The following is a 17,635-nucleotide window of genomic DNA, read 5'->3' as shown; positions in this document are numbered from 1 at the left end:
GCTCCTAAATGCTGTTCTTCATGTTCTAGCAAAGTGAACCCAAAGTAGTTTTGTGTACCTGGCATCAAAGATCCAAAGTCACAGTAGAGCTGTTGAGAAGAACCAGTCCAGGTTCTTTTTTTTCTTTCCAGCTTCTTTTTTTTTTTTTTCCGCTTTTTTCCAATACTTCCATATCATTGCAGTAATTATAATGAAGATAATGAAAGACAGAAAAGATAACTATTGTGTCATGCAGTAAACAAGTTCACAGGATGCCTGGTTATAGAGTCTGTCTCAGTAGTGGTATGCTGATTTGTATGTTTTTAGTATGAGTTTATCTTGCATATTCAGTAAAACAGTGAATTTGAGAGGAGAGGCAGTTGGGTACTGATTCTGAATTTAGTCAGAAATAAACATTACAGAAGGCTGTTGACTACCTTGCTTCAGGCACTAATGAACTGTTTTAATTTCTTACAGATTTATTGCTCTTAAATCTAAACACTGTTTCTACTTTTAAATGCTATTTGTGACTAAATAATTTTGCTGCAGTTCGAAGAAATGTATGAGTAACTGTACACTTACATAGCTAAGAGGATGTTTTGAGGGAAAATTTTATTTTACTTTAATGAGCTACATATGCTGCTTGATTTCAAGTACAGGAGAATCTGGAATTCTGGAGAAGCCTTGTGGAGTGTAAAATTAAATAGAAGATACTCTGATTTGTCAAATTCCAAGCACTGTAGATCTTCATCCACTCGGCTGGTGTGTACTCACCGTGCCTGTATGGGAATGTTGTCCTTCTGTTCCTGTTTCTCAAATCTTTCCTCTGTTATGTTTAGTTAGACCTTATGAAGGATATACAAAACTCAGAGCAATTTTGGAGGTTAAAAATGTAATGAATTGAATATATAAATGATTCTGAGGAAAAGCTGTTTAAAATTCTTGCTGTAATCTTAGTCATTTAAAACTGGGCTGAGCAACACAACGAACTGCAGACTTACAAATTTACACTCTCTTTGTCTGTAATGCTGTAATCTGATTCTCAGGAATAAAGGGGAAGAAAGGAAAGTTGTCTCAGCTATGCTTGCAACACATAACTCTTCTCTAAAACTAGTGATATATAATTGCCTATTTTGTATACAGTCTTGAAGTTTTGCAAAAGTTTCTCTTTTGTTCTGCTAAGAAACTTTTGATAGTGCCTGATCCATGAGAATCTAGATCTAAGTTTAGGTATAATTAGTTGATTTACTGAGAAAGGAAGTAGAAGAATCTGCCCTCTAAGTTCCAGCCTAATTCATCAAAAAAATGCCATTTCAAATAAACACATGAGGTTTCCATTAATATTTGTGTGCAGTACTTAGTAGTCAAATAATGAGTTAAGAGTGAATTTAAAGAATACTTCCATGAGCAGGGTTCTTACCTTGTTGTATGTGAAATGCCTCAGAAATGCTAAGCGAGTCAGAAGTTAATTCAGGCACACTTAAAATCTGTGTTTTGTTGGTTTTCGTTTAATTTTGTAACTTTACAGTATTTTCAGTTGAGGATCAGGTTATTTTTTTTCCCCTCAGACTAAACTTATTTTCATTTCAAGTTTGCCAGGGACTTGAAGTAGACTTTGGCAAGCTTTCCTGTTTATTAATCCCGAAGGGAGCCTGCAGCCCAAGCCCAGCTGCAGGTCCGAGCCTGGGGATGTGGTGGTCCCTGGGGCAGAAGTTCTCCCGTAAGCATTTCTGAGAGCAAAGAGCAGAGGGAGGGGAAAAAAACTTGCAAAAAGGCTGTGGATCCTGACTTTTTGTGATGCCCCTTGGCTGTCTGATTAGGTCTGTCCCATATGTTTTTGTTTTTGCTGAGAACAGTGTGTGTTATGCAGGTTGCTCTGCCTCCTCCCACACTCCATTAATGCCTGACTTGGCCTCATCTCCCTGAGAATGGGCAAAAAACCAACGTGATTGACAGTTTAATTGAGGACAATGAGCTAAATGACCAAGTTTAACTCCTTTGTTCAGTTTTTCGGTTTTCCAAGCGCTGGCAGTTGTTTTAAGGTATTGCCCAGGCCTGCAGTAAAACAGTGATGCCTGGCTTGAAACACGGGGGTCTCGGAGCTCTGGGCCTAGGGGCAGCTGTGAGGCAAGCGATGAGGTAAGGATGGATTTCCCGGGTGTCAAACATTCCGCAGGACTTTCCAGAGAGGGCATGGTGGTTGCCACCACAGTAGCTTGCTTCTCGGGGATGGTGAAGTAGGACACGTCGTCTTCGCTGGTGGGGACCATGGCCAGGTAATGAGGAAATCTTAAAATGCTGTCCAGCCTGCCCTAGGGTGAGGAATCCTAGGATGAGTCGAACCTCTCTTTTTCTAGTTACTGTTGAAAGGGCAGGGGAGGCTTAGCAGATGTATTTGAATCAATAGATAGAAGTTTTCAAGGGAAATTGCCAGGCACGGCAAGAAGACAGAAGGTTGAACAATTTGGGTGTTGAAGCAAGATTAGAGCATTTGTTGCCATTGATACTCAGTTTCCCGTGGTGTTACGCAGTGCTGCCAGGCTTTGATTGTGCTCTGTCACATCCAGAGGGTTATAATGAAAAATGGAGGGCAAGGGAGGTTTTAAGATTTTTGTTGTTATGATTTAAAAACCTTGCTTAAGGTACGGCATCTCTCTCTAACTTTCGAAAGTATTAAAACAGTAAATTATTTGCCTGGTAGCAGCTTCCTCTGCTCAGGAGTAGAATGCACTCAGAATTTCTTGCCCAAGAGTTAGCTGCTATGTTTTCAGCATTTAAATGAATAATTTGTTATATATTAATGATTTTTGTGCTTTGTGCTGGATGTGACGTCGTCTTTATGTCTTCAATTATCTAAGCTATTTAGATGTGCCTCATTTAGATCTTCTCATTATATCTCCTCTTTTTTCTTCCTCGGAATCTGGGACTTATTACACTTTCTTGCCTGGGTTTGGCATGCATTGTCCTTAGATGGTCTCCTGCAAGGATGTGTAATTCACTGTCCTTAGGTAGTGTAATGAGCTGTGGAACTTAATTTTCTGAACTGCTAACAGCAGTTTTACTGGTGTTAAAAGTGCAGTGCTGTTTGTTGTCTGCATTAATTAGATTAAGAGTTAGTAGGTTGAGTGTTCTGTAATGAAAGGGCAATTTGACTGAAGAGCACCAGTAACCCTCAATCCATTTTTAGGTGTGTACAAACTCCAGTTTTCGTAGGAGATAAGCTCTTCTGTTTGGGGAAGAGAGACTAATGTTGTAGGAGGAGACTTTGTTATAAGTGTGCTTTCTAGAAAAGTTTAATCCACTAAAACTTTTGCTATAACTGTTTCAGATGTTTGAAACTCTTTGTCGTGTGATGAGGCTGTGGTTTGAGATGGTGGCTTTTCCCTATTGCTGTAAAAGTCCTACCCCTGCAACTATGTGCTTATTTTAAAGCACAGCCGTGTAACCAGTCAGCTCCCTGATCATTTTGCACTGTGGCACCACAAATCATCATATTTGGCACAGGAGAAGAACAAATGGCCATGGATGGGAGCTCAGTAGCTGTCCAAGTTGGTACTGCTGTGAAATTTCCTCTTGCTTCAAACTCTGGCCAGCACTTTGTTTATTCTGTGAAATTTTGATGGCTGTGGTTCTTTTTCCTTCAGCAGGGTGTGACACTGGTGCCAGCGTGTGTGCCCACCACCAGTGCAGTCAGGCAGTGTATATTTTCTGCTCTGAGTTGGCAGCAGGTTGCAGGGTCCGCTCGGGAGGATATTTCTGTGTGTCTTTTCAGCCCCTTCCAACACAACACAACCCAAGTGAAATCTTGTGGAGTCACTGTAGATCCTATGTATCCTCTTTTCACGAAGTTATTTTTGCTGCCTGCGGCATGCATGCCATGGTTTTGTCTACCAGATTTTGAACGCCTACTTTCTCCTTTTTTTGCTGTAGGCATATGTTCTAAAGGGCCTTCTCCTTCATCTTTTTGAATTTTGGTTGTGTGGTTTCAAGGCCTTTGGCAAAAAGCCAGTAAGAGGTTTTTGGGGGTTGATGGTGGAAAACTGCACGTTTGGAGAGACAGCAAATTGTTCAAAAGTATTTTTGCCAGTTGTATATGGTGTAATGTATATGGTAGCAGGGCATATGTCACTTGGGTAGAAGTTTAGCTTTCGACCTGGTGCCTTTTTTTCAAGGGCTCCGAAGGTACACGCGTTCTGGTTTATCAAAGCAACTGATAATCCCAGAGAGCATATTAAGTTTGTTTAGCAAGATTAAAGATGGTGTTCTAGTGTTGCTGTATAAGCAAAGCGAGTGCTCTGTCATAAATTCTGCTGTATTTTTACTGTTCAAATCCGGATTGATAACGGAGGGTTTATAGCAAACCAGCAGGACTGGTTTGCTTTACGTTTGCAGACGTGTGCCCTGGGTGTAGGCACAGTATTTAGCTCCAGCGCTGGTGCCTAAAGGCAGGTTTGTTTCTACTAATAGTCACTACCTTTAGTCAAAGTTACCCCCTGACTCAAAAGCGGAGGAGAATGAGTTGGCATTATCCACTCCTCTGAGATCAATAGTGGGGGAGCAGCGGGGAACTACTTGAAAGTCCCAAGCCTTTCCCTGGAGGAAGGATTCCCTGTCCTGCAAATCCTTTAGCAAGCACAAGTTGTTGAACTCAGCTGGGTTTCTTGGGCTTTTTCTCTGCTGTACAAAGGTTTCAATCAACAGGTGTAGCATTTCAGTCACAAAAGTGTCTTGGCTCACATAATTTTAGAGGGAAAAGTCTCATGTAAAAGTCACTGAAATTAAAAACTCGGCTCTTTGTGGCCACCGAGATCATCCCTCTGAAGACAAGTTTTAGCGTTTCTTTATTGCGGTTGCAAATTAGAAGGTTTTCTTAATATTTCAGGTTGCTGCTCCCTCTTACAAAGAAACAGAATGCACCCAGCTGAGAAAAATACCTTAACAGTTCTTTTCAGGAACTAATGGGGGGCTTAGACTCTTTCTGCAAAATCATCGTTTTCAGTATTAATAGTGAAGAGAGAAGAGTTTGTTCACATCGTCACCATCCACCCCGCTGCACAGCAGAGCTGTGAATGAAAAATGCTTTCAGTGTTCTCAGAATAGTCAGATTCTGCTGTGAAATCTTCCTCAGTGATGCTGGTGAGCTTATTACAGCACTTTCATTGAGGCTGTCTCCTGAAAATCCCATAAGGAAGCTGCAGGGTGGCTGGGCTCCTGTCGCAGCCCTGGGCTTGTCCTGTTGCCTTGGCCTCTTGTCCTCTGTGATACCGGTAGCTGGGAAGGAGGTAACAGTAAATACTGCCACTATTTATCCAAAATACATTAGTGCTGCTATGTGCAAAGTAGTTAAGAAAGAAATAATTTTCTCCCAAAGCCTTCTCTGTGGCTTGAGTGTTTTGAGCTCCTTGGGGCTGGTGGGGGGAAGCACGTACAGGCAGGGGCTTTAGATGCTTCTCTAACTGAAGTAGTTGAACTGATTCTCCCTTCCCGTGTGCTCTGTGGCTATTTTTTGTAATAGATTAATTAGTTTAGTTAGATGAACGTACATTGCAGCAAACACTATCTAGGGTAGGTGTTAAGATGTTCCTTAGAATAAAGAGATGGGATTACACATGGAAAAATCTGTTGTGCTTTGCTGCCTCTGCACTACAGAGTTCCAGAATGCTGAGTGACATTGTTTGTATTGAGGCAGATAGACCCTTTAATTGATTAAGCTTTGCATGAAGTAGTTTTTGACCCCCCCCGTCCCCTTTGTTGGAGTATGTATTTTGACTATTTGCTCCCAGTTAATTGAATAAAAATTGGAATTTCTGGAGATAATCTTGAGGAAAAGATGGGATAAAACCTGGCTTTGACTATTCCCCCCCCCCCCAGGTTGTGGGTAAAGTTGAAAATACTGGGAAGGCATCCCTGGAGCAGATGGTGCTGGCATGGATCCTCCTCAGGATGGAATTCAAGTTCCTTTTCCCGAGCCAGATACTCCTAACCAGCCGGTGGTGCGCAGTGCTGCTGCAGAGCCTGACTTGGTGCTTCCCGCTCGGGTGAACTTTCGTGGCATTTCTAGAGCCGGTTTAAAAATAGCAGAAGTATTCTCAGTGAGATTGCATTGGAGTAGAAGTTTGGGGGTGGTTTCTGTCTGTGTCCCACTTCTCTGACAGTCAGTTTTCTTTTTATTTGACTCTTCACCAGGATCAGCTGTATTTTCCTGGTGAACAGTGTTTTTCTTCAGTAGTTTGGAGGAAACCTCTGGTAGATGGATGCCCAGAGCCTATCAACTCCTGTGGTTCGTCTCAGGGATGGGAGATACTCTTTCCTCTTTTTGTATTTCTGCAAAACATTTGTGTAGTAAATTGTTCTTGCGGGTATGGATCAAGTATGCTTCTTATCTTAAAATGTTGACCCTGAAACATAGCAATTTTTTTTCTGTACGGCAAGACTGGAAATCTCTTTGGGCAGGGCCACCCTGAAGGTGGGAGGGGTTGGTTAAAGGGCCTTTTTGTTTTAAGAGTGCGACAATTTCTGTTGGAAATGCAGTTTGTTAGCAGTATCTGTTGGGGTGAAGGGAGTGGAACAGTATCTTTTTCATCACTTGATTTTGCTCTGGGATATTGTGCAATATTGGGGGTTGAGGGAGGTGATTCTCCCTCTCTGCTCTCATGAGACCCCACCTGCAATACGGTGTCCAGCTCTGGGGCCCCCAACATAAGAAGGACATGGACCTGTTGGAGCGAGTCCAGAAGAGGGCCATGAAGATGATCAGAGGGCTGGAGCACCTCTCCTGTGAAGACAGGCTGAGAGAGTTGGGGTTGTTCAGCCTGGAGAAGAGAAGGCTCCAGGAGACCTTAGAGCAGCCTGCCAGTACCTAAAGGGGCCTACAAGAAAACCAGAGAGGGACTTTATACACGGGCATGTAGTGATAGAACAAGGGGTAATGGCTTTAAACTGAAAGAGGGTAGATTTAGGTTAGTTATAATGAAGAAATTCTTCACTATGAGGGTGGTGAGGCACTGAAACAGGTTGCTTAGTGAAGTTGTGGATGCCCCATCCCTGGAAGTGTTCAAGGCCAGGCTGGATGGGGCTTTGAGCAACCTGGTCTAGTGGAAGGTGTCCCTGCCCGTGGCAGGAGGGTTGGAACTAGATGATCTTTAAGGTCCTTTCCAACCCAAACCATTCTATGATTCTATGATTATAGTTTGATTTTATTATGGAGTATGCCTTACATCTCTGGCTGCTGGCTTGGGAAGAACTCTTCTGACATCGCCTTTAGTTTAGGGGTGCAGGAATGCTGCGGTTGAGGAGGCACCAGGCAGATGCTAGAGGATAGGATGAGCATATGAGAGGCTGAGATTTTATGCGTGAAATTCCTTTAAAGACTGCATTGGGGAAGGGCTTAGACTCGCAGACCATTGTTTTGAAACAAATTTTACATAAAAGTTACTCTGAAAAATTCTAAAATTTTCTGTTTTCTAGAAGTTCAAGTCAAAACTGTTCATTTGCCTTTGAAATGAAAAAAATGTTTTAACCATTTAAAATTGTAAAGGAAACCTTGGTGCCCTGCGTGAGCTGGGTGTTGAGTCTGTCCAAATTAGTGTGTGATGTTTTTAATTGTGGGAGGCAGGTGAGAGTATCTGCTGTCTCTTTGGAGAAGTGTGAGTTTTGTGCTATGCTCACTGATTAAAACACTAATATAGCAGTATTTCTCTGTTTTGTTTTGTTTTTCTGAACACAAAGAGTACTTTTAGTAGCATCTGGAAGACTTCTTGGCTAGTTTGAAATCAATTTAAATCCAAACATACTTTGCTTGTGATTTAGCAGTCACATTTGACATAGTGTTGCTGTACCTTTTATTCCTTAAAAGCCCCGTACTGCCCTCTCGTGATAGCTTGAGTATATTGTATGTGCTGTAGCTGCTTTTCTGACGTAGAGAGTATTTTCATAGTTATATTTGCAACTGAAATGCCATTAGGACTTTTTGTTTGCCTTTATAAGTTTCCAGCATAGCTCTACAAAGGTTCACTTTAAAAATTGTTATTTTTGTCCTGAATTGTTTTGTTTTGTTTTGTTTTTTTTCCCCTGCAAATTTGGAAGTAAATCGAGCAATTTTGCTTTTCACTTTGCAAGATGTTTTGAAATTGTGCACTACGTTTCTTTTAAGAATTGTCTGACACTTCGTTTTGTCTTATGTACATCGCAAATACAAAGTGTAATGAAGTTACAGTTTAAAAACCCTAATTTTATAATGTTTAACGTAGCCTAGCACATGGAAAAAAAAAAACAACACTGGCCAAAGCTTTTGTTATTGAACATAGATACAGAAAAGGATGAAGCACAAGGGGCAGCTAGTTCCACATATGCACCAAATAGGTGCTGAAGGTGGTGAGAAGTTTGTCGTTCGTGACTCTCATTCTAATGAAATACAACTTCATACGATGAATGGAGGGGGCGATGTTAGGTCTATGATCTATATTTAGGCCCTATCTGATCTCTCAGATGTTGCTGGTATCTGGAGTTCCCTGATACTTGACCCTTCTTAGGGCCCTGCTAACAAATAGACTAAGTGGATTTTTGGTCAGAAGCTCTTCATATCCATGTTAGAGGATAGTGCTTACAAATACTTTCTTGGGGGAGTAGGGGAGAGAAATGAAAAATATATCCATGCCTTTCTGTGAAATTCATTGAAGCAACTAGAAAGAAAACAAAGGTTTTTAATCAGTATTTTTTTTCTGCCTCTCTTCTTTATTCCTTTTTGTTTGCCCTCTTCAGGCGCTGCCGCCGAACTAGAAATATGGGGTCGGAAAACCCGCAGAACCCTGGCTGTAAGATCATGACCTTTCGTCCCACCCTTGAGGAATTTCGGGACTTTGGGAAATACATTGCTTACATGGAATCGCAAGGAGCTCACCGAGCAGGGCTTGCCAAGGTGAGTTGCCCTAGCTTAGGTAGTTGAAAGCTTCCTGAAGGCTGCCTTCCTGAGGCTCTGCTTTATGTAAGCTGTCTATGAAGTTCTATCACTCAGAAGCAGTTTGCTTTCATGTAGTCAAGCAGAGTGTGTTTTTGAAAATTGTGCTTGCAATCTCTGTCTTGTTTTACCGAGAGAGGAAAGGCATAGGAGTTACAGGCCTTTCATAAGAGTGAAAGAAATGTTTATTTGCAGGATGTCTTTTTCTGATCCCTAACTGGAAAACGAGGACATTCCCAGTCCTTGCAGAGATGGGTTAAGGGTATTTCCATGTCCTGGTTCTGTTGCTGAGGATACGGATAGTGGTAGCCATGGTCCTCAAGGGCTGGAGACGTGAGGTTTTCAGCTCCCCCAGAGCATAGAGTAAAGGATCAAGCCTTTGAAGTCTGCTTAGGTTTTGATGGGGGAGAGAGGGTCTAAATCATATCTATGTGAATGGGGGCAGACTTTTTACTCTTGCCCTTTTTATGTTCTGGGCTACCACCTTATGCTGACTTGAGTCTAGACCTGTAGTTGTGTCCTGTATGCATGTGTGGTTCCCAAAATACCTGAAAGCCTTTTTGACCTTTAGGAAGCAGCTCTCCAGCCAGCTCTAAAACATCTTTCTGCTTCCTTCCCATCCGCATCTTTACACTGAAACTGATGAAACATTATGGGAACTCTTCATGTGAACTTCTAAATTCCAGTACTTGACATACAACTGCTTGGAAAAAATCAGGACTAATTGATTAGAAAGAGTATTTCTGTGGCTGTGTTGTGTTGCACCACAGGCTGAGGGAGATCATTTGTTCTGACAAGGTAGTTGTTACGTATGGTATTTAGCAGAACTTAATAAAGCACAGCAGAGAAATAAAGCTGTTAGGCATGAAGTAATTCTTATTTCTTCTAAAACATAGGTCAATTACAGTTTTTATTACAGTTCTAAATAGAGCTGGGTATTGATAAAAAGCTCTCTGTGAAATGTTTCCTTGTCCATTCAAGTGTACTAGCAATTACATTCCATGAGTCTGCTAGGGTAGATTATTTTAATAAAGGTTGTTGGTGAATTCCAGATGTTGTGAAGAAATTACTCTACTTGTAGGACTAAATTTGAGCATTTCAAGTTAATTTTTGTGTGTCTCTATTGCAACTGCAGTTCAGAGCCTTGTAATGGAAGTAGAGCTCATCATATCCTGGAGGAACCATGCCCACAAAAATCAGTAACTTGTCCTCCCGTTCCTGTAACTTTTTTTGGTTAATCCTTACACCAAATTAGATTGCAGATATTTTATTTTTTCATTCCACATGCCCGCTGAATGTCCTACTGATTGTTCTCTGATCTTGAGCCTAGAATTGCTGGCAGCTCTTCTGTTTAAAATTACAGCTTTTCCAGATTCAGCACTGCTTTGCAGCAGTTTTTCTGCACAGCCTCCAAGAGTGACGAAAGAGTTCTGGACGCATTCCCCATGCTTTTCTTTTGTTCTTCTCTACCCCTTACCCCTTTTCATTTAAGGAGTTGGTCCCTGATGTGTCACCTACAAATACAAAAAACATCAACAGCAATAATGCAACAGGATTTTGAGCCTTCCTAGTTAAAAAAAACTCCAAACAAACCAAACAAAAAACCGCAAAACCCACCACTCAAGAAAACCCTAATGTGAGTGGTCTTCTAGATGGAATAGTTGTTTACACTACTATAAAGGTTAAGGACTTGCAGAGATGCAACGTACTGATAGAACGGAGTCTTCCTGCAGCTTTGTGGAATGGTAGGTGAGAGAGGAATGCTGTTATGGAGGGAAAGCATGTGCAGTCCTTCTGGCATGCAGCGGGTTTCCTTGGTATAACTATATATCTTCTTATCAACACTGGCCATCTTCTGTGACACTGTACTGATGGGACTGCTAGCAGGCAGGCGATCAGCCCTCTAACCATGTCAGCTAGTCCTGCACTTCAGCAGATGCAGAACAGGTGTCTTGTCATATGTGCTGGTTATTTGAGATGCTGCTGTTATCTGATAACCTGCAGCAGCAGGATGAAATACCTTCCACTTCAACAGTTTCTCTTCAGTAGAGGTTGTGTTTGCCTTTTGTGAACATGAAGTAGTGTGGTGTGGTTTTTTTTTTTCTTTTTTCATTATTTTTATTTTTTTTTCTTCCCAATTCCAGGTGATTCCTCCCAAGGAATGGAAGCCCCGAAAAACCTATGATGACATTGATGACATGGTTATTCCAGCTCCTATTCAGCAGGTGGTTACTGGACAGTCGGGGTTATTCACCCAGTATAATATACAGAAGAAACCTATGACTGTGGGAGAATACCGGCGTCTGGCTAATAGCGAGAAGTATGTTGGTGTTAAGTGATGCGCTTGTACTGTGAATGGGGGAGTTGTGCAGAAAGCTTTTCTCTCTAGAAACAAGCTGAAAAGAAAATGTAGCCTTGTTAAATACGAAGCATTTTTGAGGTAACAGCTTTTTCTTGAAAGCTTACATCCAGAATCTCAAAAAAGTTTGTAACTTGGTGGCTTTTGGTATATCTTAGATCTTTTTCTGGGAGTTGTTACAGAAAGATTCTTCAAAGTCAGTATTTGGCTAAGAATCTGCCTGAAAAGAATGGCTTGGGTCTCAAAGAAGAGCTCTCGGTGTATTAATGGCTGAGGTAGAAATACAGTATCTTGGAGTGCCTGAGCTAATACTAATAACATGAGTGTCTTCTGAAGGGACTGGGAACTTTGCAGAGCACTTCAGTTAGCTGGGACAAGCCAACTGAAACAACCTGCAGTTGCATCCTTTTTCCAGAGTCACTTTCCCGGAGCTCTGGAGTACCTTGGGTTTTAACTTGACCAATACTGACATCATGCAATCGATTTTGAAATATTGCTAACACAGCATATACATGAGTGCTTTACCTGCCTTCAGCTCCCTGTGTAATAACTTAATCTCATGCATCCTTAGGATGGGGATCTGGTGCTTCACATGAGTGCACATCCTGTTTGTCAGTATGCACTAAGAGTAGAAAGATTTAAAAGGCAGTGGATTATATGAATCTGAGTAGAATTAAAAATGAAATGCACCTTCAGTAATCTCCTGAGTGGGCCTACTTTGAAATGCATGGTTCTTCTCAGTTGTTTATCTGTCTGTGATTAGTGTTCCTTAGGACTTCTTACATCCTTATCTTTTCCATGTTCTTATCAGGTATTGTACTCCACGCCATCAAGATTTTGAAGACTTGGAGCGCAAGTACTGGAAGAACCTCACATTTGTCTCACCAATTTATGGGGCTGATATCAGTGGCTCGCTATATGATGCAGTAAGTGAAATGCTCCTCTCATTTATTTTAAATATGGTTATTGACTTTCTTATTGCTCTTTCCTTATTAAGGAACAGTAATTCAGAATTCATTTGATTTAGCAACCTTAAAAAAAAGCAAATAATACCTTTATTTTTCCCTCATTACAAAAGTGTGACTAAACTTACCACCTTCCCCAGAGATTCAGGATAATAGAGTCAATGGAAGCTGTGAAAAGCTTAGTTTTACTAGAAAAATGAGGGGAAAAAAGTGATTTAATGAGTTCTTACAAAGCGTGTGGCCAAAATTGTACACGGCTTGCAGAAAAGGTTGTTAAAAAAAACTGGACTGGTATCATAGTGATGTGCATGTGGTGGTATGCAGGTAAATTAAAAGCAAGCTACTGATCCTGATCTCCGTCATGGCAGGGTTTGATTTTTGTTTGTGGGGGTTTTTTTTGGTTTGTTTTTGGTTTTTTTTTTTTGAGGGAATAAAATAGATTTCTGCTGAAGCACTGTAGAGAGCTAGAGACAAGCAGCATTTCAAGGAATGGGGTGCTTCATCAAAAATACTTTTTTTGATTCTTCACACAACTAAAATACTTGCATTTGGATTTTTTCTTTGTAGACAGCTATAGTGGGATACAATGCACCTGCATGGTAAATTATTTTACAATTCAAATTGTTTAAGCTTTTCCTTGGTGAAATTGCATCCTATGTCTGAAATAATTCTGTTGTGGTTTCTTCTGCTGTAACTGATAAAGGTTGCTTATCTTCTTGCTCTGTTTAGGCAGCTAATCTAAAGCAGTGCCCTTCCTCTGTAGTTTTCTTTTGAGTGGAAAGTGGCCCTTTTTTGGAGTGTTGTCTGATTGTCTGCAGTATAAACTGAATGTTAATGTAGAAGTGTCTTTTTATTATCAATAGGGTATAATATGGAATTAACTGAAATAAACACAGATATCTGAGGTCTTCACAGCCACAGACATCAAAGTTATCCATAGTATTTAGTGCTTTGATGAGAGTATCACATTCTTGTCCATGGTATGATCAGGGAAGGTGACATAACCAGACACAAAAGCAAGCTTTAGGAGAAGTAGCTTCTGCAATGTACCGAATATACATTGTGTTTCCTTCAAGTTCCTATAAGCAGAAATTAAATAATTGAATTACCAGTCACACCTAAAGAGCATTTCCTACTGTCCAGTTACTGACATTGTTGAAAGCATTGAGGTGTGAGTCATGAAAAACATTCTCCTTCTGCATCATCTCACTTTTCAGCCACTTCCTTTCTTCAGCCCTTTCTCCCTTGCCCTTGGTTTGTTTGTTTTTTTTTTTCAGGTTGATTTACAAAGTTTCAAGATTGAGCAGCTTGAGTTTCACTGTCTTGCAGTTACTCCAGCAAGCAGCATGAAGCTGGGATTGCTCGCATACCTATCAGTTACTTGCATGCAAGGGCTCTGAAGGAAACTGTTTCCTTTTGGAGACTGTATTACTCTTCAGGCAATATCAAGGTTAAAAATTTGTACCAGTTTATGTGACTTCTCTATTTCATAATTGAAGTAGAGAGAACCAACTATCGGATTTAGAACTTCTGTTTATTCTCTTTCTGTTTGAATATTGATAACAACAAAACTGTCTTCCCTGTTCTTGTATCTGAAGCACGGAGCTGGTGTAGAGGCCTCTGCCACTTTGGCCACATTGAAGGCTAGTGTTTCTCATCAGCTGATACGTGTTCATCAGGTGAAGAACGTCTGGGACAGATGTGTATTTTACCCTTAGTTTATCTTTGTTAGTTGAACAGTTTACTGAATGGTAGAGTATCACGTAGTACAAGTGCCTCTTCAGAGAACGCATTTAATGAGAAGCTAGTAATCAGTCCCTTTGCCACAAAGTAGTGGTAATGCATCCTTTTCATGGTTATTGATGAACACTGAAAGTAAGCTTTCTGGCAGGAGGTGGAATTAAATTAATGCAGATAACACTAGGATATCCACATTTTAAGGCATTGAAAGGAAGCTGTGGGCTGTTATTCTGCTTAGCAAGTCCTGATATGTTCTAGTACAAAAATTTCTTTTGAATTACAGGAGGTGGAAGAATGGAATATTGGCAATCTGAACACTCTCTTAGACATGGTGGAACATGAGTGTGGCATTATTATAGAAGGTGTAAACACTCCCTACCTCTACTTTGGGATGTGGAAGACAACATTTGCTTGGCATACAGAGGACATGGATCTCTACAGTATCAACTACTTGCATTTTGGAGAGCCAAAATCGTGGTAAGTGATAGAGTACCTACAGACAGTGGCTACAAACCTTTGCCCTCACTTAAAGGCCACTGCAATACCCTTTTCTTCAGGTCTACCTAATTCCATCAGGCCTCTTAGTCTCTCACTTCCCTTTTTTTTTCCCCTCTCCTACTCTACATTTGAAAGCAGTTTTACTTTCTTTCATGCTGACTTGCTCGGAGGCCTAATTCCCGACTTTCTGGAAAAGTAGCAGAATTAGGGAGACTTGTTGACATGACAAGTAAAAACAGATTTCAGCACTTGGGGCTTTTTGGAAAGTAATACACAGGAGAGCAGTCCCATTATGTGGGAGAACAAATGATGGTGGGAATGTGTGGATGCTTCAGATGCACTTTAATAGTGAGAGACTGTTGTTCTTGCATTGTGCTGTAGGCAGGAAACATCTGTTACTTTAAAATTTTCATTATTTAAATATGTAAGTATGCTTACAACTCCAGGGACAAGGTAGGTCAAAGGGTTACTTTTTCAGTCAATTGTTAGGGTGATGATAAGCATTTTTCAATGCTGTTGATGCATAGACTGATTGGAAGAAACAAAAATAATCAATAGAGAAGGGTGAAATTAAGAAGTTAGGAAATCCAGAATATGTTACCAAGAACCAGTCTACTTTTTTCTCAAGCCTCCTATTTAAAAGTATAGCCAGACACACTTAGCAACGTGGAAGAGCTTTACTGAAGATCTTGATGTGACTAATAAATATTGACATTTTCATGCAAATTAGAGCTTAAATGTCACTGTGAAGCTGCTGTCATTGTGCCCTGGCAGTGGCAGACAAGATCCTCCCATCTCTGCAGTATGAGTCCCCAGGGACACCAGGTATCTCCAGGCTGTTAGTGCCTGTGGGCATATAAAAGCTACCAACAGCAAAGAGGCTGTAATGAATGGATATAGTGTTCTTTTACAGTCTTGAAAAGGAGTGGAAGGAGGGGCTGAATCTGCAATGTTCAGCTATAGTCTTAATGTGAATTTTAAAAATCTTTCCAACATGTCAGAAAATCTCCCCAGCATACCTGATTCTTAGTCTCCCTCTTTCAGGCAGATGCACAAGGATTTTTCAGAATCTCTGTAAACAAGCTTGATCTGAAGAAACCTATCTCTGGATTAGGAATGAAATGTGACACGCTCTCTCACATTTTACATACTGTCAGTTTTTTCCTTCCATCTTCAGCAGCAGGTCATCAAATGTGGGTTTTTTTCGCTCCCCATCCCCAGTAGGTGGTGCCACCAGCACGCGAGGAGCCTGTCCTCTCCTTTGCCCATACAGCCCAGTGACCACCAGCAAAGCCAGTGTCCTCTTGAGAGCTGGCTGCTCTTAGTCATATGAGCAACTGACCTGAGGTTTGCGTTAGGGTCATGCGATTGTGGCTGTCTCTGACTGCTCCTTTCATGCCTGCGTGTTTATCAGTTCTGCCTCATCTGTCTTTTCTGCTTGCTTTTTTGTTCCGAGTCCAGAATAGAGGGTTATCGCTTTCAAAAAGTAGAAAGAACAACAGATTACCTTGAAAAGAGAAGCTGGTTACAGCATGAAAATAATGGCTGTTCCACAAACTCTTACATTGTGAGCAAAATTTAGAGAACAGATGTTCAATGAAGTATACATGAAGTATTTTTAGGCTGACCTAAACTGTTTTTCTTCTTGCATGCATCTTAGGAACTTCATGCTATTGTTTGGTTTCATGTAGGTTTGGGTTTTTTTGGGGGGGGTGGTGTTGGTGGGGAGTTTTTGGTGTTTTGAGGTTTTTTGGGGTGGTTTTCCTTTTTTTCCTTTTTTTTTTTTTTTAGTATTGTAGATACAATATGTGGATATCCACATACTGTGTGTATCATAAGGATGATAAACTCATTGCATGAAGCTGTTGCCTCATCTTTACTAAACAGTGGTTTTTCCTTATGTCCGTGTATTTGCTGTTGTTTCCGTGGGAAATGCGGATTGCATAGTAGAGAAACAAACAAAACAAACCTCTATAGACAGTAAAACCTGAAACACCTTTGTGTAGCATGTGTGTGTGAAGAGGTTAAGTATCAGAAAGAAGTGGAAACTGTAGATGGAAAATTGTATCTGGCAAACATTGGATTAGAAGTTCTTGATAGCTTTTATTTCTGTCTAATCTTCTGAGGATTTGGAGAAGATGCTGGGGGACACCTAATATTCCCCTAAGAGCGGTTTTGGTTGTTGAAGAGTTCAGTCACTACTGCTTATAATTGGAATAGAGAATAGAAATCATAAAATTGTTTTGTAAAGGAGCTCAGGCGTTGCTGGTAAAAAATCAAAGCAGGAAGGTGCTCTGCACCTGGTTGGCTTTTGGTTTGTTGTTTTGTTTTGAAAAAAAAAAAGGTACTTTTACCCACTTAAAAAGGGAGGATTTTCATCCAGCCATTCTGTGTTTGTATAGTTCTTTTATAGTAACTAGTTCTGTAAACCTAACACAGTTGGGGAAGAATGAAGATTTTGAGGACAGACCATGTTTTGGGCAAAACGTTTTCCCGTTCAATGGAGTTTTCTTATATAGACAGTGTGTAAGACAAAACTAGATGTATTGTGACAGGATGCCACTGCTGGTTTGGCAGGCCTCCCTGCTGTTCCCTTAAGCATAAGGCAAGAGTATGCCACTTGCCCAAGTCATTTCTTCCTTATTCTTCACTATGACAGCTTCTGTTAATGAATTCTCAAGCTCTTCTGTGAACAAGCATTGGCTTCTGAGGAGTAGATCTGAATACCCCTTTGAGCAGACCTGGAACTTTCCAGGTACCTGAGCAATCACCCGTCTTCTGGTTTCGACTGCAGTCTTCCTAGAGCTCAGCTGGGGGAGCTCTTGGACTTCAGTGATGAAATTCTGGTGGTGCAGCCTGGCTTTACTCAAAGATGGCTAAAATGTAAGTTCTGTTTTTCTGGCACCACCTCTGTGGAAATTTCCCAGCTTCCTTCATCCTTTTTATAGACTCTTTGACTCTGACAGTGATCATCTTTAGAAGCACCTCGGGGAATAGCAGGAGTGTGGAGAGTTACGAAGTCTACCAGTTTGGGGTTGAGCTCTAAAATAAGAGACAGAGTTATTGTTTGGCTGTCAGAGATATTTATATAGTGAAACAAAGGACTCTGTATATTGGTAGTATTCTGCTTCAAAATTG

General features: G+C 40.9%; 1 protein-coding gene across 5 annotated transcripts in view; it reads left to right on the top strand.

Moving 5' to 3' along the window:
* KDM4B (lysine demethylase 4B) overlaps positions 1-17,635 on the top strand; it is a 94,841-nt gene that overhangs the window by 5,398 nt on the left and 71,808 nt on the right. For 3 of the 5 annotated variants that reach the window (XM_052800641.1, XM_052800640.1, XM_052800639.1), the window contains exons 2-5: positions 8,740-8,896; positions 11,080-11,255; positions 12,106-12,220; positions 14,283-14,476. In XM_052800641.1, the coding sequence (XP_052656601.1) occupies positions 8,762-8,896; positions 11,080-11,255; positions 12,106-12,220; positions 14,283-14,476 (620 nt within the window). In that variant the 5' untranslated portion in view covers positions 8,740-8,761. Of the gene's footprint in view, positions 1-8,739; positions 8,897-11,079; positions 11,256-12,105; positions 12,221-13,536; positions 13,710-14,282; positions 14,477-17,635 lie in introns of those variants that run through there. The other 2 variants (XR_008237085.1, XM_052800642.1) reach the window with 2 other exon arrangements.

The sequence above is a fragment of the Harpia harpyja genome, chromosome 11 (genome assembly GCF_026419915.1).
Source record: "Harpia harpyja isolate bHarHar1 chromosome 11, bHarHar1 primary haplotype, whole genome shotgun sequence".
Classification (NCBI taxonomy): domain Eukaryota; kingdom Metazoa; phylum Chordata; class Aves; order Accipitriformes; family Accipitridae; genus Harpia; species Harpia harpyja.
Note: the sequence above shows the minus strand (reverse complement) of the source record. Positions and strands in the feature narration are given on the sequence as shown.